At 45.0% G+C, this 24,195-nt stretch overlaps 1 protein-coding gene across 6 annotated transcripts; it reads left to right on the top strand.

Annotated features, from left to right (window-relative positions):
* The first annotated feature begins 136 nt into the window (after positions 1-136).
* Positions 137-12,748, top strand: slc38a6 (solute carrier family 38 member 6). Of its 6 annotated transcripts, XM_056427192.1 has the most exons (19): positions 165-225; positions 306-370; positions 1,895-2,019; positions 2,142-2,215; positions 2,945-2,997; positions 3,120-3,159; positions 3,535-3,623; positions 4,009-4,027; positions 5,094-5,244; positions 7,133-7,218; positions 7,929-7,987; positions 8,076-8,147; positions 8,528-8,584; positions 9,064-9,143; positions 9,239-9,339; positions 9,432-9,556; positions 9,972-10,116; positions 10,473-10,567; positions 11,135-12,748. In XM_056427192.1, the coding sequence occupies exons 3-19, from the start codon at positions 1,946-1,948 to the stop codon at positions 11,216-11,218; spliced, it is 1,404 nt and encodes a 467-aa protein (XP_056283167.1). In that variant the 5' UTR covers positions 165-225; positions 306-370; positions 1,895-1,945; the 3' UTR covers positions 11,219-12,748. The 6 variants fall into 6 exon arrangements, with proteins under 6 accessions (XP_056283163.1, XP_056283166.1, XP_056283165.1 ...); XM_056427188.1 differs by having other exon boundaries at positions 137-370; XM_056427190.1 differs by having other exon boundaries at positions 139-370; positions 5,094-5,172.
* Positions 12,749-24,195: the final 11,447 nt, after the last annotated feature.

The raw sequence follows: 24,195 nt of genomic DNA, 5'->3' as shown, positions 1-24,195 counted from the left end.
TCGACCAGAGCTGGCCGCTGATTGGTCAAACGAGAGAAGAGACGCTTTCTGATTGGACGTTCTCTTTGCTGACGTTTTAAATGCGACGGAATGGAGAGGCGTCACGAACAACAATAGTGAGCAGCTGACAATTTAATAAGAGGGGAAGTTTTAAAGTGATTTAAGGGACGAAAGTTTCAGAACTCGTTACGTCCTCGCGCTGACTGTGTGGAGACGGAAGAGAAAGTGTGTTTCTCTAAGTTTGTGTCCTGAGTTTTTCAGAGTATAGAAGTTGAAAATGAGTATTAATCGAAATGCAACTGCAGACCTTTGCAGTGAAGGAGTCGCCGGGAACATCGAAGGAAACGAAGTTACACCCTTATTAACATATGTGAGTATTAAAACAGCACCGCGCCTTTCACAGCTAAGCATCAGTGCTACAGTCTAAATATGGGAATTTCTGTAATAATATGCACCAATAGTTTTCCTATGCACAGGTAGACTTGTCAAAATGTTGTTTATGACAGACATCACGTGCTGTTTCCTGTCTTGCTCTCTGTCAGCACTTACAGGGAAAGTCCATCCTAAAACATGCATTGCTCAATAGTATTTCAATGATTATTTCCCCCTGAGGATGTTATCTCTATTTCTATTCATTTATTGTCATGATCATCACCACTCAGTCCATACACATATTTATCTAAAAAATGTTCTCGCTCTGAAGGAAGCTTTCCAAATCTATACACTAAACCCTTTAATTTCTTTTAGGTCAAACTAAAGTAATTGTTTACCCATTATAATCACGTTTAAACCAGAAAAAATAGTCTCGAAAAGCACACTAAGTATTTTTCCTCCACTTCTAGAAGTGTATTTTCTGTTCATTAACCTTAACAATCCATATGCTGAAGAAATGCAGAAGCAGATAAATGTGGCTCCATGTAGAGTTGTTGCAGGGTTCATCAGTAGTGAATAATCTGGAGTAGTAGTAGGATGCTGCTACTCTGATCAATCAGTGTAATCTATTTAGTCTTTTCATGCATCTAGAATCCCCCCCCCCCCCCAAAGGAAGCGGTGACCCTTGCACTTAATTTGATGACGCGCTGTCATGTTAATTAAGTAATTACACCAGTCATGGTAAAACATGTCTCAAATGACTTTAGAGTAAATATGTTATCTAGATCAATCTGGACCAATGGGCAAGACATCAAATAGAAAAGGAACCAGATGGGATGAGCAGCGATTTGTTTATCATACTGGTAAGCTTGTTGTTTTACTCAGCATTGTGTTGAACTGGTGACGATGCATGCTGGGATATTCTTTACCCCCACTGTGACCATGAACAGGAATACGATGGCGGCGAATACATTTATATGGACTACATTCAATTATTAATGTCATATCCAATTATTATGCCAGTTAATGTTTATTTTAAAATTCACATTCTTAACATTTTTAAATCTATAATAATTTGACAAGGCAACCAGTCCTAATTTCTACCTGGGGTCATGGCTTACTTCCTGTCTGTCAGTACCGTAACCCAGGGAGAATCTGATTCAGCGGCCTTCAGGTCAATCCCAGCTTATTGTGACACTGACACCAGAGTTGCCACTCGTTCTCTCCAGGATATCCCCTGTTAGAGAGGTCAAGCAGTTTGGGCAGCTCCCCTTATCCTGAGCTCAGGCAGCTGTCCCAGAGCTAGCTGCTCACATCCGACCCCATCCATTTCCATTCCCTGATCCTACATGCCACTGCAGTGTTGTTTCATGACATCCATCATCAGGACTGGCCAGCTGTACCGACGCAATTCTCTTGAAGCTCTGACAAAAATAATCGGATTTCTTCTGCTCCTTGTCTTCACCCTCCTTGTTTTACCTCTGGATCTTTTATTCACATGTCATCTCTGCTTCATGTGCAGGGATCAGCGCCGCCCAAAGGAGCCTCCTTCGCCTCCTCTGTGTTTAACCTGATGAACGCCATCATGGGCAGCGGCATCTTGGGTCTCGCTTATGTTATGGCTAACACTGGAATATTGGGTTTTTGGTAAGAATGCTCTCATTACATCTTTTACCACATTGTTGTTTAAATATCTGACGGATGTTTAAATATATCGGACATAAAACTACACAGACACAAATGTATAATCTATGTACTTTTCTCTGTAGTATCCTGTTATTACTAGTGTCCACCCTGGCAGCATACTCTATACACCTCCTTCTGAAGCTATGTGACCAAACAGGTGAGAGCCGGACAACAATGGATACACTGTCTAACTTTAGATCATCACTTTCTGTATGCAGGGGGCTACATCCAGATTTATTTTAACCCACACCCTGGTGTGTCCCCCTTACTTTTCTCTATTCGGGGGAAGCTATCTGATGAGTTGCTATCTCTTTGTTGTCTTTGCTCACTTCCTAGTTGTAATAGAATTGGTTGATGTGTAAATTACGTTTAAGAGCCATGGGATAACAATGGATAACAGTGGTTTGTTGTCTGTCAGTTATCATCCAAATACTGTTGAGTTCTCTGAGAGTAACTCTGTCGTCTTTTTTTCTAATCTTGAAAGTAAACTCTACCAATTGTACACCTTTTCAGTGTATTTTCAGGTTTCTCATGTATAAAGCTTTTTTTGGGGGGGGTGTCTGTCCGATAAATTTCCTCAAATTTAGTTTGGTTTGTGGAGATGAATTTATCAGACCTCTGCAGCTAACTTCAGGCTCTGCTTGAGGCGAGACACACGCACAAAACACCCAGATCTACACGACACAGCAGTAGAGTTGCATTGTGGGTAAAGTAGGCACCATGTTTTGACAAGGAAGAATAATGCCTGGACTAAAAAAGACAACACCTGGTTCGTTTGCAACAATGTGTACCCTTTCTGTTTTAAACTGTCCAATGTGAGTCCGACAATGTCATCGAGCGCTTTTTAGGTAGATTAAGTGTCATTCTTTTAAAATGTGTCTCATAGGTATAAATTCATATGAAGAACTTGGAGGAAGAGCTTTGCAAAAACCAGGAAAAGTAAGTTATCTTTTTAGATTAGTTTGCGTTTGCCCTGTCAAAAATATAAACGTACACATTTGTATTCTCAACGAAACCAGAAGATGTGTTCAAACTAACGTCCTTTTTCAAATTATTTTTAGGTTCTGGTTGGAATTTCTATTATCATCCAAAATATGGGTGGTAAGTCAGCTTCCATTTCACTACTACAGTTACACACAATTCTTTGACATGCGGAATAGGGTGAGACTATAGCCAGTCTATTCTAGAGGCAGATGGTGCCTCCTACTGGTGATCAGAAGCCCCTGAGCTCAGGTCGGCTCCCTCCTTCCTGTAAGGCTATTATCCGGATTCCTTGATAACCTTTGACTCTGTAGCCGCTGTCCTCTCAGCCCCCTCCCCTGGGCCTGAAATCTGACTTCTAGTCTAATTGATCACTGATGGTAAACCCACCCAGTGTTGAGTAACCTAATGGGACCCCTCCCTGTATTTCCCCCATCCCCCACACTTCTCTGTCTCCCTCCGCTGACATCCCTCCACCCGTCCCTCGGCCACAAGCTGCGCGTCTCAGACGGCGGAGAGCCGAGGCGATCGCTCCTCTGCCGTCATTAGCGGCACGGCCAAGTGGATTATGGCCGTGCCCTCTGGTATGTTTGTGGTTTTCCCAGCATGGGGCAGTATGTGTTAGAGTGTGAGAGCCAGCGCTGCAGCATGCATCTGTCTACACCCAGGGCCCCTTTTTTTATAAGAGTGCAATTAGCCTCACTGGGTAAACATTCATCTGTACTGCCAAAGGCTGATGGGCCAATTGACCTTAATTACTGACCAGCCCAGGGCTCTCCCAGCCGGCCTGTCCCCGTACTCTTAATGAAATGAAAGTGGCTCCGTCTTATCTTGAACACACTTTCCCACTGTTCGCTTACCACACACATGGACGGTTTGAATCTTTTTTTTTTTTTTAACATACATGCTGATTATAAGAATATGTTTTCCTGCCTCTTGGCCATTAACACAAATTTTCCTTCACTCAAGGGCATTTTTGACCATAGATGTAAGTACTATCCCACCAGGATTTCCCATCAACGTGTTGTGCTTACTTAAACCCACTGCATGACATTAAACCATTGCAGCATGCCTGTTGTGTGATCCCCGTCTGTGTGTCTTTATGGGCTAGTGTGATTTGAAAATGTTTTTTTTCTTCTTGTGGTTGGTTTAAATTGTCGGACATACTTTTGCGAGAAAACCTAAAATACGAAAGCAACTGCTGCCTCCGAGCAGCCCTACTGACGGATTGTCGAGCTCATGAATGGCATTAGTTATTCACAGAGTGCGTGTCTGTGTGGGCTAGAGGGTTATTGGATGAATTTTCTTTTCGAAACAAATACAGGATCTGAGGGATTATGATCTCGGCTTATTTAACGGCGAGTGCGAGACCTGCCTCGGGGGGCAATGACGTCCCGGCTAACTCTGGCTCTGCCTTGCTTTACAAATGTAAATCCCTGAACATTATCTCCCTTTATGACTGACCACACACTGCACATGAATCCTGTTTCTGACAGACACGTCCTCTTCCCCGTGTGCAGTCTCCATCTCCCCTCTCCCATTTTACTCCTGGTGATTCTGGGGCCGTTAAGACCCTCAGGAAGTGACCCCGATCCCCTCTCCGATTGGCTGTCTATTGGAAGGATATTGGAGTCCGTCGAATGTTGATAATATCCTGTTTCCGAGCGAGATGGAGCAGTGGAAGAAATACCTGGATTAGCGTCAGATCATTATTGTGAGCATTCCTCCCCCCTTGCACCTCTCCATCCTGGCTGCTGCGTCTCCAGCAGTTGGAGGATCTGCATAATGTCTGCTCCTCTGCACTGAGGGCTTTACTGGTGATCCCCTTGAGCCGCTTGCCCCACCCATCTGCATTAACTCAGAGCCTTGCCCCCCCCCCGCCCCACCCACACCCCGCCTTCCATTTCCTTGTGCTGGAAAACACACACCATCCTCACACAGCAATTTGAGATTCCTTGTGGTTTATGATTTAGTCGATTGGTACGATTGCACATTTATTTTATTTAGAAAACAGACTTTTTCTGAACCTTTTTTTTTTCTCTCTCTTTCCTCAGCCATGTCATCCTATTTGTTCATCCTGAAGTCAGAGCTTCCTGCAGCCATCGACAGCTTCTTGAACCCAGAAAGCATAGGGTGGGTCCGTGAAACGCTGTCAGCTCACTTCTCCGCCAATAAGGACATTTCGTTTTTAAATCTGTCACAGCTGTGGGTAAAACCAAGCCATTCTTTTAGATTAGCTATACTAAGATAACAAATGAGTCATTTCTGTTCCCATGATGTTGGAGATTATACCCTTTGGCCTTCAAATAAGTCACATTTGACATTTCAGTACCACAAGGCTCGGAATTAATCGGGCAATGAGAAATACACGAATGATGCGGTGGAAGAAGATCACTCCCCAAACCACAGTGCACGATTAATACCTAGTCTGTGAGTGACTGGAGGGAAACGTGTGCTCTGTGCTGTCTGGCCTGAAGCATGCCCACAGGAAATGTTTTTATGATGGCGAGCTATACATCACCGGTCATGAGCAGCAGCGTCTTTCATTGGCCTTCGTGGACGAGCTCGCATCTCCTAGCCCTCACGGAGAAGTCCAAGGCCAAGAAAGTAACTTCCATCACTTTATTATTGGCCACACTGGTTTAGGCAAGAGTCGTAGCTGCTCTCAGCCCACTCCGTCAACATCTGAATCCTCCACACACAGCTGCTTTGTATTAGTGCTCTCCTTTCACCCCCAAATCTCTCGCACATGTTCCCCTGGAATCGGACTGATACAAGGGGATATCAGTGTTGCCATTCTAATTGCAGCTCACTGCTGAGGGAACCAAAACATTTCTGTTAATGAGTGGCTTTGGGATTTTAACAGACACGTACTCGATTCCATCAAAGCCTAAATGAACAAGTTGTTTTACATTTAAACCCTCTTCTTTTTTTTTTTTCACCGACTCATTTATCGTAATGCGGCAGTGTGAAAACTGTTGTGCTCAATCTTTAAGTCGTTGTCTTTGCTAATGGGCTGCGTGTCTTGTATCGAGCAACGTGTTTCAGTTTCGTCACGAGGCCAAAGACGAGGACGACTACATTTGATTGGTCAGATTTATGCTGATCTTTCACACTGTGTGGACTCGTTGGCAGCCATACTCCAACTGTAACTGAGTGCTATCCTGTATCTCATCGTAGCGTGAAATGTTCCACATTTCACGGGTCTTCTAGGTCTCCTGCGCCTTTACAGTAAGCCTCGTGTCCCTTGAGAATGTATCCTAGTGCTGGTGGAGATGTTTTATACATCCCTGTGTATGCATAACGTCCTGTAGAAGTGGAGCGGGGGCTTAGCTACGCTGCGGTCGAGTGGTTCAGCTAAACTTAGGTTGGAGTCGAAGTGATTGGACAAGACGGAGTCGGGGTCAGAGCAGAGGTCTCCGTGTTACAGGGCAGAAACGGCGTAGACGCAAAAGGCAAATCCATCAGCGCCGATGGCAGCGCCACAGCTGTGAAACTGCCAAACAAGGGTCAGTGGGTGTTGATGTGGTCAGAGCAGGTGCTGCTGACTGTGGGAGCCCCATAAAGAGTGGTGGAGCCAGTCCCCCTGACCCCACGCTGCGGTTCAACACACAGCAGCACCCTTCCCACCCGACCCCAACCCTAGCGGAGCCGGCATGCCTTCCACATGTGTCACCTCGAACGCCGCCCCTCCTCCTCCTCTCGCTCCCCAATCCCGAATGAACCGCTAAGGCTCTCCCTCGGCAAAGGAAAATATTATTCCCCCCTCTCTGAAAACCCGGGCGAGTGAAACGTGGTCTCGTCTGACGGCGCGACACAACGCTTGCATGTGAATTACATAATTGTTATGGTTTGCAAGAACTAAAGCCCTTAATTTATACCACATGAAGAATCTGTCGTTCTGTGTTTGAGCATGACGTGAAGACACATTTTCAGATTGAGTTCATTTTACGGCTCTGAAGATTCATCTCGTGTCATCGTTGACACTGCAGGTCCAAGGAGATGATGATGATGATGATGATGGTGGTGGTGGTGGTGATGGCAAACGTGACCGGATTCAGTTTTATATAACTCATACTCACTTGTTTTCCAGACATGCCTGGTATGAAGATGGCAGGTTGCTTCTCGTCCTCGTCACACTTTGTGTTGTACTACCTCTGTCCATGTTGCCTAAAATTGGTACGTATGGAGATGAAGTGGCATCTGGATTTGCTGCTGCAGCTGCTTTGAAATGTCGGCTCCTATGAGCACACAAACCCTTTATTTTACAGATCACGTGTTATGAAATTTAATGATTTGGTTTATTATAAAATAATGCACACAATGTATAGAGCTAAAGCGAAGTCACTGCCAGACTGTGTACAAAGTTTATTTTCAATACATGAGTGTAAATATGATTTGAGAGATGTTTGTAAATTCACGGTACAAAAGGCTAAAAAAGGGATTAAAAGAAGATATATTTCTGTTGTAGGAGTCCAATTATGGAATAATGTTGAAATGGATGTAAGAATGGTGAACTCCTTTTTGGTTTTTAAGGGAATTATTTATAAAACAATTCTTGAGTTATAAATGTAATTAAAAACGTATTAATATGGAAGATGTATGTGGTAGTATATATAAATATATTTTGTTTTTTATTTTGTTTATTGTTGGTTTTTTGTTTTATTTTCTTCTTTATTTTATATTAATTTTCTGATTTATTTTGATTTCAATTTAGGATAGGAATTTATAAGCATTTTTTGCTTCTACCTATACCTTTTCAGTCTTTCTAATTTTGTATATTATATAGGATAATATTGTATTGTATTTGATTTGATTGACTGAATAAAATACACAAACAAACAAACAAATGCTGTTTCTCACTTTCTAACTTTCTCTCACCCTCACAGGTTTCCTGAGCTACACGAGCAGCATTGCCTTTTTCTTTATGCTGTACTTTGCAATCGTGGTGAGTTTAAGTACACCCCCTTTAATGAAAATAGATAAATAAATGGTTTTACTTTTCTGTTGTTGACATGTTGTTTTCTCCTCTCTAGGTTGTGGTCAAGAAATGGTCCATCCCTTGCCCGCTGCCTCACAATGTGACGACGCTCTCAGGTGCCTTCAAGGTAACGTTTGATGTCGGTAGTCCGGACCAGACGGTCACGGCCGCAGGATTATGAGGAAAAGCCAGCAGACGGTGTTTACTAATTATGTCAACTCTGGCTGATGAGGACCAGAGGAAGTTGTAGAGAGCTGGGGATGGTGACTGGTGCCAGTCCTGAGGGGAAGGAAGTTCAGGTGACCTTGCATCAATCTGGAAATGACCTCTGGCCTCCAGAATTATACTGCCCATCGTCGTGCTGCAGACCTGGGAGAGTTTACTTAGCTGATCGTTTTCCTTTGGGCTCTGAAGACAGGCAATGGATTCCCGCTGCATGTGTTCCCGTCTGCAGCAGCTTCTCCTCTCAGAAATATCACACTTCCTCTTCTCTCTTTGTTCCGACAGATATCAAATTCCTCTGACTCGGAATGTACACCCAAACTCTTTGCCATCTCCAGTAAGGTACGTGTATGAAACCCGCCTGCACATGCACGACCTGTGAGGCGGCCTTGACGAGTTGTTAAAAGCAGGTCGACTGCACTGTTTGACTGTGGCGAGGCGTCACACTGGTTTTCTAAGTTGGGCCGTATCAGGATCTCTGGTGCACGATGCAGCTGCCACTCGCACTTATGTTACATGTGAAGGCCACATGTACTTTCACGCAGCATTACACAAAGCACATGTTTGGTCCAGATGTTTAAACACGACTTGACGGTGTTAAGCAAGAAGATCCGACAAAGTCACATTCACACAGTTCTCAGTAATATGCTGTGTATTTATATCCACTGAATGAAATCAACTTTGAATGGTCGCACTCTGCAGCCCAGATGGTAATGACTACTACACAAACCGTGCCTTGACCCACCTGCCCCCTCACTCCTGGGCGACGCAGTAAGCTGATAATTTGATAATGACGGCGGCGCTGTGCCTGTGTGTTGCAGAGTGGCTACGCCATCCCCACCATGGCCTTCTCCTTCCTGTGCCACACGGCCATCCTGCCGATCTACTGCGAACTGGACCGGTCAGCGTCAAGTTTTTACTAAATTGATTCTATTGTTCACCAGCCAAGTAAAGATGACGCTCAGTGGTTGTGTGTGTGTCCTTGTGTCTCTTCAGGCCTACGAAGGCCAGGATGCAGAACATTACCAATATCAGCATTGGCCTCAGCTTCCTGCTTTACCTCATTTCTGCTCTGTTTGGCTACCTCACCTTCTACGGTACGCCTGTAGCGACGCACCGCAGCTCCTTCCAGACCCTGTCGTATCGGTTTGCCTCGTGGCCTCACCCTCTCCTCGTCTCTCGCTCGCAGCTCACGTGGACTCTGAGCTGTTGCTCGGCTACGATGCCTACATGCCTCGGGACATCATGGTGATGGTGGTTCGACTGGCCATCCTGCTCGCTGTGTTGCTGACTGTTCCTCTCATTCACTTCCCTGTGAGTACACCAACCCCAGAATATCCTCTCTACAGTATTAAATCCAAAAAAATCTTGAAATTTCCTCATTCATGAGTTTGGTTTATTTTCGCAAATCTCTGAAATGACTTAAAAGCAATAAATGGTTGAATTGATTTGACTTTTTAGACGTTTATCACATAATAAAAACTTAATTGATGATATCGATAGACATATTGTTTTTCTTTCTTAATGTTATTTGTGTGTACATTTACATGTATTTATAGTGTTTGTTTAAAAGCACTTTAACTTCTACCAACAAGTTCTCCCTTCCAGTCCAAACAAAACTCAAATTTCCTTCTTCTTGTCCTCTTGTCAGACATTTGGTCCGAGTCATTAACACAGCACATCTTCTGTGAGTCTGTTTGGTTGGATCAGGCTTTGTTTGTGTGTCCAGGCCCGGAAGGCTGCCATCTTGCTGCTGTTTGGAGGGCGGCCCTTTTCCTGGCTGATCCACATCTTCGCCACTCTAATCATCCTCGGTGGCGTGCTTCTGCTCGCCATCGTTGTGCCCGATATCAGAAATGTGTTTGGAGTAGTGGGTATGTGATGTTTTATAAAATATAAGTAATACATTTGTTGTTTTTTGCTATATTCTGGTCATTATACATTTTATAATTATTAATCATTTTATTCTAGGGACTACGTAATTGTGCTTAACGATGACCTTTAAAATATTCTGCTCTGTTTTTCAAGTACAGCGTTTGTTAAAAGCAGCCAAGCTTTTAGCAAAGATGTCAATATTCTGCAATTATTGATTTTGGTGGCTAAAATCTCAGTAACTGCTTATACATAATTGATGGTCCAGTCCGGCTCAAACCGTTTATGAAGCTGCTTTCGTCAGACGTGAACAGTATTGTCTGTACAATTCAAGTGGCTTTGCTGTGTCTTTCCCCAGGATCCACAACATCAACCTTGCTGTTGTTTGTTTTCCCCGGCATGTTCTACCTCAAGCTCAACACGGGACCCCTCAGATCCTTTGACTCCATTGGGGTAACACACACACGCATACACACACACATATACAGGACTGTCTCAGAAAATTAGAATATAGTGATAAAGTTCTTTATTTTCTGTAATGCAATTAAAAAATATTAATATTAAAAGAATAAAAGGCTTGCAATATTTCAGTTGATTTGTAATGAATCCAGAATGCATGACATTTTTGTTTTTTTAATTGCATTACAGAAAATAAAGAACTTCATCACAATATTCTAATTTTCTGAGACAGTCCTGTATATGTATATGTTTCTTCCCTTTTTTCCCCCGTGAAGGGTTGTTTGGGAGTTTTTCCTGATCTGATGTGAGGTTTTGGGACAGGGATGTCTATGTGTACAGATTGTAAAGCGCTCCGAGACAAATTAGTAATTTGTGAAAATGGGCTATACAAAATAAACAGAATTGAAATTGGTGTGTATGAGAGAGAGATAGATCCCTGTTAAGTTTAAGCAACCAAAACTGTTGGAGCCCGTATTCTGCACTGACGACAGCCACTGCTTACGTTTGTACGTATTAAGTTCAAGATGCTAACTGTGTTGTTTATGCTCTTTGTGTCCCTAGGCTATACTTATGGTGGTCGTCGGTGTCGTTATGGGAATCCTCAGCTTCTCCAGCATTGTCATCACATGGGCACAGAACTCGTAACCCCCTCTCTGCCAGCCTTTCAGGGTAAAGCGTGCCAAATAAACTGAACAGTGGATCCCAGAAGGCCCTTGGCTGCTTCACCTCAAGCTGATTATTTGTTGTTAAGTTGTTCCCAACACTAGACCAGGGTTTGTTTCTCATCTTTCTAACCTGCAAACATAGACCAAATTTAAAAGCACTTTTCATGTAATGCTTCTGTGCATTGTTGTTTACACACTAACTTGTGACATGCACCCAATTCAGGGCAATGTTTTCTTCCAAAATCAAAGATCTTCTTCAGCCTTTATCACCTCTTCTTCAGCTTTATTTGCTGACAGCCTTTGTATTGTACTGTGTGAATGAATATGAAATGTATCTACACCAATCTGCAGTATTTTAAGAATACCGTTGACCAAGTCTAAACCATGAAGGAGTCGGGTTTACCTCTTTCTCAAATTGTGTTTGTATCTAAAACTTTGAAAATGTTCCACAATCACAAATGTTCATTATCCGGGTTTTTTTAGCATTTTGTTTTAGTTTGTTTTCTGTCAAGTTATTTTCTTTAATGCATGTACCTTTCTGCTGCTGCTTGAATTCTTTACTTCTCAATGAATGTGACCGAAATGATTTATACTGTTCAAATTACTGGCATTTAATACAAGTGAAATTGTTCATATCCCGATGTGTCGGTTCTCTCAGTTAACCAGTAACGTGTTTTTGTGAGTGTTGTGTAAAGCTCCTCCGTGGAGCCTGTCACATTGACGGCTGTGTGTTTGATTGGCAGGCAGAGTATTGATGCTGAGACTTGCTCCTCAGCGTAGTGCTGTGGGTTCAGCCCGTCGCTAATGAAAGCCACATGCTCGGTACGGTTCTAATCACGATGCTGTTTAGATTGTCTTCATGCTGCCTCTGGAACTCACAGCCATCCGACTGCTGCTTTCAATCTAAGGAATTACGCAGTCCGGCCCCGCCGTCCCTGCAGAAAGCAGTTGCTGCCTGCGCTTCACGCCCCCATAAAGAGGTTCCCCCAGTCCAGGAAATATCCCAATCCCTCCACCCCCCACTGTGAAGGACACTCCCAGAGAGAAAGTCCAACAACTACTACTAACACTGCATATTTGGTGGTTGGCGGTGGAAGAAGTACTCCGACCCTTTCCTTCGATAGAAGTAACTGCACACAAATACTCTGTTACAAGACCTTCATTCAAAGCCCTACAAGTTAAGATACATGTCCCCTGTGACTGCTTTTACATTTAGATTTTAATTAAAATATGACACTTATACTTTTGATACTGATGTGTCAATGTAAGAGTAGCTTGTTCCTAGCCGGTCAAAGTGAAGACATGTAGTTTAGTTGTTCCCAACGTCAGGGTCAGTCCCCTACTGAGGGGCCACAAGACGACGTCTCAGGGACTCGGGCTCTTTAGTGAAAACGGTTAAAAACCACTGGTTTAATTTGTACTGTTGCACTGTATGTCATAAGTCTATTGTGTATTTTTTTATGTTAAACATTAATATAAATGAAGCCAATTAAAAAGTAGAATACCGTAATACCCTTGCAACTGTAGTTAATTCTACTGTATTCTGCAGCATTGTAGCATGGTCATCTTTTTTTTAAACAAAACAACCCCTTGACTCTTATTCATGGGAACCACTGAGCCATTTGCAAAGCAAGATCACCACCTAGTGTCTGACTGTGGTATAGCAGTCCAGTGCCTCACTTGACATTACTCTTAATTTATTAAAGCCTAACGAGGAAGAGATAACCAGATGTTCTAGTTTTCTACCGGTTTTATCATGTGTTGGAAACATGCATTTGAACACAGAACAGAGCTGCTTTATGGAGGTCTGACTGGGGCATGAGTCCTCATCCCGGGGTGGGAGTGTTTTTGTTTAGTTAAACTCACTCACACCCTGGGCCCATGTCCAGCAGTATGACAGCACCAGCTCCCGGGGTTAAAGGATGGAATGAGGCGGAGGAATGATGGTGGGCTGAAATAAATCCCCTGTCGGCAGCCTCGGCTCCGTATTGTTTTAAGAGGAGTCGTCTGTGTTCTTTGAAAATGATTTTCTGTTGTTGGAAATCAAGATTTTTAGGTAACAGCTGGGTCTGATCTCAATGTCATTACTTTGACCTTTTACACAGTTTGACGTCTTATTGTTTGATAGGACGGCGTTCAGAGATTAGATCAGCGATTCCCAACTAGGAGTAGCCCACCACCTATTTACCCAACTAACCCAACGACAGAAACACTTTTTATATTACGATTTACGTGGATGATGAGCTTTAATAAAGTGAACAGAAGTTAAATTGTTTAGCACAAAGTAAAGGATACACAGTTGACGTTAACTCAAAGTAAAGGATACACAGTTGACGTTAACAAGGGAAAGGATACACTGTTTAAAGTTAACTCAAAGTAAAGGATACACAGTTAATGTTAACTCAAAGTTAAGGCTAAACCATTTAAAGTTAACTCAAAGTAAAAGATAAACAGTTACAGTTAACAAGGGAAAGGATAAACTGTTTAAAGTTAACTCAAAGTAAAGGATAAACTGTTAAAATGAACTAAAAGTAAAGGATAAACAGTTAAAATTAACTCAAAGTTAAGGATAAGCAGTTGAAGTTAACTAAAAGTAAAGAATAAACAGTTAAAGTTAACAAGGGAAAGGATAAACAGTTTAAAGTTATCTAAAAGTAAAGGATAAACAGTTTAAAGTTAACTAAAAGTAAAGGATAAACAGTAGAAGTTAACTCAAAGTAAAGGATAAACAGTTAAAGTTAACTAAAAGTTAAGGATAAACAGTAGAAGTTAACTAAAAGTTAAGGATAAACAGTTTAAAGTGAACTCAAAGTAAAGGATAAACAGTTAAAGTTAACTAAAAGTAAAGGATAAACAGTTAAAGTTAACTAAAAGTTAAGGATAAACAGTAGAAGTTAACTCAAAGTAAAGGATAAACAGTTAAAGTTAACTCAAAGTAAAGGATAAACAGTAGAGGTTAACTCAAAGTAAAGGATAAACAGTTTAAAGTTAACTCAAAGTAAAGGATAAACAGTAGAAGTTAACTCAAAGTAAAGGATAAACCGTTAAAGTTAACTCAAAGTAAAGGATAAACAGTAGAAGTTAACTCAAAGTAAAGGATAAACAGTGGAAGTTAACTCAAAGTAAAGGGTAAACAGTTAAAGTTAACTCAAAGTAAAGGATAAACAGTAGAAGTTAACTCAAAGTAAAGGGTAAACAGTTAAAGTTAACTCAAAGTAAAGGATAAACAGTTAAAGTTAACTCAAAGTAAAGGGTAAACAGTAGAAGTTAACTCAAAGTAAAGGATAAACAGTAGAAGTTAACTCAAAGTAAAGGGTAAACAGTTAAAGTTAACTCAAAGTAAAGGATAAACAGTTGAAGTTAACTCAAAGTAAAGGATAAACAGTTGAAGTTAACTCAAAGTAAAGGATAAACAGTTAAAGTTAACTCAAAGTAAAGGATAAACAGTAGAGGTTAACTCAAAGTAAAGGGTAAACAGTTAAAGTTCACTCAAAGTAAAGGATAAACAGTTGAAGTTAACTCAAAGTAAAGGATAAACAGCAGAGCCAAAGCAGAATTCTACTTCCTCTTCCTGTTTGTCTTTCATGTCTTTTCTTGAGCGGAGAACATGCACATCTGCTTTCTGTTTCCCCATAATCTGGTTCTACAGGCATTCCTGGCTGAAAGGTGGTTCAAGGGTCTTTTCACATGAGCCTTTTAATGCCGGTTGGCATGATGAGTGGTTTTCCTTGTTAGTCACGGTCGCCGACTGCAGCTCAGCAAATGCCATCGATATGCAAGTGTCATCACGGAAGAAGTGCTCTCCATCTAATTTATTTTTCTCCTCTATTTTCTCCGTTCTCTCCATCAACCATCACTTCATGCTGATTTTCTGCTTTTAATCAGTTTCCACACTCTATCAGTAAACATGCTTTTTGGGTCACAGTATGAGCATTCCTCGTTCCGAGGCCCCTTCAAGGCAGCAGATACATATGCCACACTGGAATTTGCTCTTTTTACACTTAAATGTCTTAAATTGTGGGTGTAATTGTATTGATAAAAGAGAAAATAATAGACTGTTAGGATATTGTCATCTAACAAGGTGTGAGGCAAATGTAGTGTGATCTTAAACATAAATATGAATACATTACATTTCTATAGCGCTTTTCAAAATACTCAAAGACGCTTTACAACACATAGTTAAAATATCCTAAAAGCTATGCAATAAAAATAACTACAATTACAATAAAAACAAACGATAAAAGCAAATAAGAACGTAGAGAGCACACAATCACACATTGAAAGCAATTTTGAACAGGTGGGTTTTGATTTGTGATTCCAGGCCCTCTCCACCTCCGTGGTCTTTATGTATAACTCCATGACTCTTGGTCATCTGCTTCGGGGGCCTCTACGCTCCAGGTCGCACGTGTGCGGACGAGCGACGTCCTTCGCCGAACGTTCATTGTGGATGTCGGAGCATCGCCGACTGCGCAAAGCCGTCTTTCACCGGGAACATCGGAGACGGCGCCGATCCGTTGTGCGCGGCAGACGTGTGTCTGTCTTGGATTGAGCATCTTGAAACGGTGTTGAAGGGAAGAATGGCCTGACACACTCAGGGGCCGACGTCATAGCAGCAACACAATGACAGCAAATAGACTCCAAAATGGCTGTCGCCATTGTCACCAAGATGTAATGAGCCGTGTTGAGAGAATGTCAGACTCTATATTGTCAGCGCAAGGATCAAGGTCACAGGTGACCTCCTCCCCTGGTAAATAAACGAGGGGGATTTGACGATGTTTTAAGAGGTATTGCAGTGCTTGCTTATTTTGGCAGACGATGAGCAGGGGTCGAGAGGTCGGAGAGGTACTGATGGAGGCCCAGTGGTCAGCAGCACAGTATGGGGTTCAGTCTATGTTTTGGGGGGGGGGGAGCTTGTCTCTGCGATCCCATCAGCCCTGGGCTGAGCTCTTAATGCAGCCCTGACGCCTTGCTGGCGCAGGGGCCACGCTGCCACACATCTGGAGCCAATTACCCTGGAGGGGCTGTGACAGAACAACCCCCCCCCCCCCCACACACACACACACACACACACACACACACACACACACCTCCACTGTCCAATGCAGCTCCACTTTTCACAACACCACTTTTTATTTTTTGTCAGTCCCTCTTTCCTCTTTTTTTCTCCCTTACCTTGCAGAAACACACACACACACACACACACACACACACACACTCCCCATTGAACATGATGTGTTTGGAACTAATCAGCTGTTAAAGAAGAGTATCAGGAGGCAATAATGACTTTATGATGATTTAATACACTCACCTTTAATCACAATGTCCCCTGTTGTTGTATGCCATCCACTCTCTCTCTCCCTCCCTTCATTTCTTTATAAAGAAATGTAAAAAAATATAGCATATAAAAAAAAAAGAGAGAGAGTATGATCAGTTTGATGTCAGACCAAATTATTTGACCTTCTCACGACACTGCGGTACAATTTCTGCACAATATTAGCATCTTAAGTCATGCTTTCCTGTGGTACAGCCCTGGCAGTAAACACCACTTGTGAATAGAACTTTTAGTACCAAATAAGCTTTTACAGGTGTGATTTATGGAGTGCCTCTGCTTCCATGCAGGAGCGCCCCAGGGATGTGTGTGTGTGTGTGTGTGTGTGTGTGTGTGTGTGTGTGTGTGTGTGTGTGTGTGTGTGTGTGTGTGTGTGTGTGTGTGTGTGTGTGTGTGTGTGTGTGTGTGTGTGTGTGTGTGTGTGTGTGTGTGTGTGTGTGCGTGTGCATGTGTGGTTCAGCACATAGGTTTCTCTACAGTCTTACCTGAGGAGAGGAGGATGGGGGTTAGTGACGGATGGATGTAATTGAGTTTGTGGTGGTGCAGGAGGCATGGTGACGGTGAATACTGGCCCCACAGGATTTCTCTCACCGGGGTCAAAAGAAGTGGGAATGGGCTTCGCCATATCTATGGTTCATTAACTGCAGCTTTAGGGTGTACCTGGGCAGGGAGCCAGAGGATTGAGCTGTCCTGGGTCACACGGACATAAACTGCAGCATAGACTGTGAAGGGAACGTGGAAATACAGGTGGCTAAAATTAAGTCGTACAGCTCTGAAATATGGGAGGTTTTTTGGTAGTAGGCTGTGTGCTTGTATGCAATCAAATGTTGTCATCTTGAGATACATCAGAGGTATTCATGCCTGTGTGTGTGTGTGTGTGTGTGTGTGTGTGTGTGTGTTTGTGTTTATGGCATACACGTGGTTCTGTGTGTACATATCCACGTATAGCCCACAAGTCTGTGTTCTCAGTTGGATCATTCAAGATTTGGCCATGACAACCACTTACAAAGTTAAACTGGAATGAGGAGGAAGGGATGCAGGGCCCAAGAGTTGACAGACAGAATGGGAAAAAGGAGGGGGACTGCAGGTAGAACAAAGAAACAAAACAAATCATCCCGGACCGTAAAAGTGCCAGCTCTGTCTCCGGGGCTTTTTAACCCTTGTGTTGCCTTCGGGTCATTTTGACCCGATTCAATATTTAACCCTCCTGTCGCCTTCGGGTCAATTTGACCCGATTCAATGTTTAATGTCGGTGTTCTTTCGGGAGTCAACAAACAAACATAAAGTACCTCACACTTAAACTTGGAAAACAATATTAATTCTAATAATTTTCTGGAGATTTTAATAGCTGGGGTCATATTGACCTCAAGGGTAAAATATGTTAGTAAATATAAAGGTAACAGGAGGGTTAAACATTGAATCGGGTCATATTGACCCGAAGGCGACAGGAGGGTGAAACATTGAATCGGGTCAAATTGACCCGAAGGCAACACAAGGGTTAAAGCGTCTTCATCATAAGAGAGAGGCAAACGAGGAGGATGAGAAGGGTGGGAACTAATTATTTGGCAGTCTTTTTCTGCCCTCTGCTGGATAATGATACACACAAAAAATCAAATATCTTCTCCAACTATATGGTGAGCAGTGGTCAACTCCCAACGTATGACTTCAACCACATTGACCAGGTCTAAAAATACCATTAAAATTCTTTGACTCTAAGGCAGTGAGTTGCAAATAGTGAGATTGAACATACTAGTTTGTTTACTCTTGTTGGTCAAGATGATTGACGGCACACATTTCAGGTGCAAATGTTTCACTTTAACTCATCAGATCCAACAGAAGATGTCAGGCCTTTGCTGCGGATAGCTGTGAGTGTATTAACACTCCACTATCTGCCTGCTTTATCATTACGACCTTCTCTGCTCAGAAAGGTCACGTCTGAGACGTTGTTTACAAGACAGTCTGTATCCCAGGGATGTGTAAGATCTGAGACCCAGGATCTTTATTTATAACAGCTGGAGCAGAGAGATGTGGAGCGCTGACATTTGGCAGAGTGGGGTGAGAGGTCAAGTCTAACACCAATAAAGTGGGACTTTGATCATGGCATTTATGGATAGAGCAGGCACAGCACCCTCAGAGAGAGAGAGACACACGGAGAGAATGGCATTTAAAGGAGAAAAGAGAAAGGATAGCACTTAGTTTCAACTGATCATTACTTCCTGCACCTCAGGATTTATTTCGCATTAGCAACTGGAATTTCACTAAGGAAAACCACGCCAGCAGTGATACATGTTTACAGTTAGTTTATTGTGAAATAAATGAATGAAGGGTTGATTATGTCTGGAACGAGAAGGGTCGTGAAGAGCGGGTTGGAGGGGTGCTATTGGAGACTGCTGACGTCTGGTGGTTAGAGGGAACGGCGGGGGTGGAGACTCGTGGGTGGGGGTTGTCTCTTCTGAAGCTCTGGCGGTGCAGAGTCCCCCGTTGTTCCCGTAGTCCTGTAGTAGAGAAATGGGAAGACAAGAACGGGGTCGGGAGGGAGGGATGTCGCCGCTGAGACGAAGAGGGCGTGAATAGGTGTGACGTGTTTAAGTACCGTCGGCTCGAATGATTGGCTGAATGAGGGGCGTGGTCTCCCCAATTGAACTATGTTCTGTAAAACCTCATTTCACTAAGGAAAACCACGCCAGCAGTGATACATGTTTACAGTTAGTTTATTGTGAAATAAATGAATGAAGGGTTGATTATGTCTGGAACGAGAAGGGTCGTGAAGAGCGGGTTGGAGGGGTGCTATTGGAGACTGCTGACGTCTGGTGGTTAGAGGGAACGGCGGGGGTGGAGACTCGTGGGTGGGGTTGTCTCTTCTGAAGCTCTGGTGCAGAGTCCCCAAAAGATGGCTTAATGGAAAGCGTGCATGCCGTTACGAGTGTTAGATAGGAGCGGGTATCGGAGAGGACAGTGAGGGAGGACCGTGGCCAAGCATCTGAGTTGAGGCAGACAAAGTTGTTGCTCTTGCAGAGTTTAGGGTTATGGATGATGTGTCGGCGTGACGGAGATGTCGGGCGTGGTCAAGCGGTAAACTGGAGGATGCGGGAGGCCGGAAGCCAGGAGACGATCGAATCTAATACTTGGCTGTGCAGCGCTAGCCTGAGCTGCAGTGTGGCTGTGTTGGGAACTGAAGTGGGAGGCAGACTGTTTCGTGTGCAGTTGGTTCGTCTTTATGGAGCCGCTGCTGCGTGGCTATGTGTTTGTGGGTTGAGGCTGATGCAGAGCCCCAAAGAGTGGATGTCTCTTTCACGACGCGACGAGATTACTATGCGTTAGATGCGTATGATGAAAACATTCCTGTTATTGGGACAGTCAGAGACTGATGACGATAAGACTACTGATAGCGCAGGGTCGGATGGTAGAATAATGGTAGTGGGGTGAGGAAGGTAGAGGCCTTTGTAGTAGCGATTCGACGGCTAGTGAAGGTAGTGGTGGATGGCAGGATCACGGTACGGGTGTGAGCAGGATCCTTGAAGACCTGTGTGGCGAACAGGCGACGGGTTCAGGCAAGGTTAGTAGGGTGCACTTATGAAAGCGATAAGGCTGGAGTGTAGGTAGCGGGTGTATTTGCGATCCATGAAACCTGTGGAGCGAGAAAGTACGAAGACAGAATCGAGCGAGGTTAGTAGTTGGTGTGCGGGTTGAGGAAGGAAGACGTTATCCTCGCCGTTCAACTGGGATAGGAAGGGAGGGGGTGCGAGGAAGGAGGAAGTTACTCGTGATTTGAGTACGACCGGGAGAGGATGACCGGTGGGGTCAGGGTTCGGGTGCAACCGCAGTCCGAGGAAACCTGTGAAACGAACGAAGCAACGAGGACAGGATCAGGAGAGGTTAGTAGTGTACATTAGTTTATGCAGGTGGGATATGGGGTGCGGGTGGTGTGATGGAAGGATAGAGGGTAGAGGGTGAAGGGTTGAAAAGGATGTGGGGATTAGGGTAGGGGGATGTAGGGATTAGGGTCGGGGGATGTAGGGATTAGGGTAGGGGTAAAGGGATGAGAGGATGTGAGGATTAGGGTCGAGGGGGAAGGGATGTAGAGATTCGGGTAGGGGTGAATGGATGGGGTGGTGGTCGAGGCATGATGGTAGAAGAGCCGCGATGGCTGTCTGGTCGGGTTGTCGGAGGCTGGTGCGTATGAGTTGGTCTTCCTGCACGAGGAACCGAAAGTGAGTCAGTGGTCAGGTTTTGACCCCTTGGACGGAAGGCTCGGATGTTATGTCGACGCTATTTTTTGAATAGATTGCAACGGTGCTGGACCGTTCGTGTATGCCTCGGAATGGCTCCGGCGTGCCGACAGGTGGAACATTGGAGCGAGAGAGGAGGCCCGAGCGGTGGGCGGCCATGTCTGACCGGCTGCAGGAGCAGCGACAACGCCAAGCGCCTTGCGGTCTCCGACGAGAAACAACTCTATTTCAGGCGCTCCTCTGGCGTATCCGCCGATGGCTGTGCTGACTCGGCCCCCCGTACCTCCAGAGAGTGAGGGGTGCGAGGAAGGAGGAAGTTACTCGCGATTTTGAGTACGACTGGGAGAGGATGACCAGTGGGATCAGGGTTCTGATGGAACCGCGGTACAAGAAAACGAGGAAGCAACGAGGACAGAAAGAGGGTCGAGGGGGAAGGGATGTAGGGATTAGGGTCGGGGTGAAGGGATGAAGGGCAGAGGGATCGAGACATTAAGAGACGGGGTCGAAGGATGGAGGAGATGTAGGGTAAGGGGTGGTGGTCGAGGCATGAAGGTAGAGGAGCCGCGATGGCTGTCCGGTTGGGAGTCGGAGGCTGGTGCGTATGTGTTGGTCTTCCTGCACGAGGAGCCGAAAGTGAGTCACTGGTCAAGTTTTGAAGCTGTGTCTGAATAGATTGCGACGGTGCTGGACCGTTCGTGTATGCCTCGGAATGGCTCCGGCGTGCTGAAAGTTGGAACATTTGGAGCGAGAGGGGCCCGAGCAGTGGGCGGTCATGTCTGACCGGCTGCAGGAGCAGCAACAACGCAAGGCGCGTTGCGGTCTCCGACGAGAAACGACTCTATTTCGGGAGCTCCTCTGGTGTCTCCACCGATGGCTGTGCTGACCTCGGCCCCCGTACCTCCAGAGAGTGAGGGGGGAATGCAGCGGGGAATCGAGGTGGCCGAAGCCTCCCCGGACCTATCCGCCATGGTTCTTGCGATCAGCGCGAACTTCACTACGACGACCTCCTCCTCTGGTGGCGGCGGCAGCTGCAGCGTCTCAAGCCTGGTTCGGGAGCGGACGGGAGCGGACGGGAGCAGCGGCGTCGGCGGGGCGTTCAGGGAGCTGTTCGAGGCCTGTCGTAACGGAGACATATCCAGAGTAAAGAGTCTCGTCAATTCGGTGAACGTAAACGCGAAAGACATGGCTGGAAGTAAGATATACTTTTTTCCTGAGGAGGAAGGTCCGCTGGCAAGTTGCTGCTGCGCTTCCTCCGCTGTTGGACTTGTTTTTTGTTGTTGTTGTTTTGTTTTTGTTTTGTTCTGTTTTAATTTTGTTTCGATCTGCTTTTGTCTTTTATTCTGTATTATTGTATTGTAAGGTGACCTTGGGTGACTTAAAAGGCGCCTCCAAATGAAATGTGATATTATTATTATTAATGGTTGCGAGGGCTGCGTCAGCATTGGTGGTGACGGGATCAGTGTGGATGTGTTGGCGGTGAAGTTTGGCCAAGAAATTGCGAGGTGAAATGTCTCTGGTACAGAGGCAGCTTGAAATGGGGTGGGATACGACCTGGTGAAGATGGCTGGGATACGACCTGGTGAAGATGGCTGGGATATGACCTGGTGAGAATGGCTGGGTTTCTCCGCCCTGATGCGTCGTGACGTCATCGCAGCTGCGACTGACGCGGCGGAGGGATACCCGGAAGTGCTCCGCTGGAGATCGAGAGTTGGCTTTGCCGGTCCGTAAACGTATTGGAAAAGTTTTGTTTTTTCCTTAGACTGATGATTTTGGGTTCGATGGTTGCGGTCTTCGGTTGGGGGACTGTGCGCTCGCGTAGAGGGATTTGTAGACGCCGATGGAATGGTGAGATGAGGTGGTGGGGGGCGTGGCGGGCGCCGAAGTCGGGAGCTCCGTCGGGAGCTCCGGCGGGATGAATTGTGGCGCGGGGATCGTGGATGGCCGAAGCAGCCGATGATGCTGGCGACGAAGCGTGGGAAGTGAAGGAGGAGATTACGAGGCTTCAGAACGCAGCTGCTCGTCCGTGTCGGGTTAAGGAGGACCGTTTGTTTCAGGCCAGTAGTTTAGGATTGTGCTAGTCCGATGCGCGACGTGTCTCTACCTGTGGAAGGAAGGGTTGCATGCAGGGTATTATGGTTATCATTACGTACATGTTGTGGATGAGGGAGGGGAGGGGAAGGCGGAAGGAAGCATGTGCAGGGGTTAATAGTGAAGTAGTGACGTCCTTGGCGTTGCTGTCGTTGCGACGCCGGGAACCCGGAAGTGCCGTGGTGTTCCGCCGGCGGTCCGTCAGGCGTTGATATAGTCTGGTTTTCCTGTCAGGTTTGTTACATGGAATGTTGCGCTGGGCGAGTGCGTCTTTCGGCTTTACGTACTGTCCACCCGGGGGGTGGGAAGTAAAGCGCTCGGCGGAGCGTCGGCGTGGAGGTCGATCACGGCCCGCGTTCGAGCGGCTGGATCTCGACCGGTTGGAAGAGCGCCGTATGTCGGCGCTGAGACGAAGCCTCTTCTAGCGAAAGAGAAAAGGAAAGGGGTCGAGGGGAAGGGATGTGGGGATGAGGGATGTAGGGATGGGGTCGAGGGGAACGGGATGACGGTCGAGGGGTAAGAAGTAAGGGAGGTAGAGGGGTTAGACGGCAGAAGGTCGGCGGGGTGAGACGGCGGGTTGCCGGTGTCCCGCCGGTGTCCCAGTCGCTGGTGGAAATGTCGGCGCTGAGACGAAGCCTCTTCTAGCGAAAGAGAGAAAAGGAAAAGGGGTCGAGGGGAAGGGATGTGGGGATGTAGGGATGGGGTCGAGGGGGACGGGATGACGGTAGAGGGGTTAGATGGGTGAGAGAGAGGGAGAAGGTTGGCGGGTTACCAGTGTCCTGGTAGCTGGTTGGAATGTCGCCGCTGAGACGAAGAGGGCGTGAATAGGTGTGACGTGTTTAAGTACCGTCGGCTCGAATGATTGGCTGAATGAGGGGCGTGGTCTCCCCTCCCGAACTATGTTCTGTAAAACCTCCTTTAAGTTTGAGTTTTTTCCAATTTATTAATTAATCCTTTGGTAAATTCAGGAAAAAAAGTTTAAAAGTACCAAACAAGACAAGTTTTATCTGACCAACAGCCCAAACTGCATTAACATAATGCAACAACATTAAATTAACGACAAAAAAGACAAAAGCAGAAAAGGCTTCTATAATTGACTAATTGATTAATTTCACTAATCATGTAGAAACAAATCAAAACCATCAAAAGGGTTGTTCCAAATGTGTGATTGGCCACTTGTGTCTCCACAGCATTTAACTTTAACTAACATGATGAGAATCCTGTTGAAGGTAAATGCATCCTGAACAAAGCAATGTAGCCAACACCTCCTTTTGCCACACACAGTTCAGTTTAAAGTTTCTTTTAAATATG

The sequence above is a fragment of the Pseudoliparis swirei genome, chromosome 11 (assembly GCF_029220125.1).
Source record: "Pseudoliparis swirei isolate HS2019 ecotype Mariana Trench chromosome 11, NWPU_hadal_v1, whole genome shotgun sequence".
Lineage (NCBI taxonomy): Eukaryota > Metazoa > Chordata > Actinopteri > Perciformes > Liparidae > Pseudoliparis > Pseudoliparis swirei.
Note: the sequence above shows the minus strand (reverse complement) of the source record. Positions and strands in the feature narration are given on the sequence as shown.

What these genes read in the sequence shown, in the direction of transcription:
- slc38a6 (XM_056427188.1), top strand. Translation starts at nt 278, where the DNA reads ATGAGTATTAATCGAAATGCAACTGCAGACCTTTGCAGTGAAGGAGTC. An exon ending in TTACACCCTTATTAACATAT is followed by an intron (nt 371 to 1,894) that starts GTGAGTATTAAA and finishes CTTCATGTGCAG; the next exon opens with GGATCAGCGCCGCCCAAAGG. An exon ending in CGCTCTCAGGTGCCTTCAAG is followed by an intron (nt 8,148 to 8,527) that starts GTAACGTTTGAT and finishes TTGTTCCGACAG; the next exon opens with ATATCAAATTCCTCTGACTC.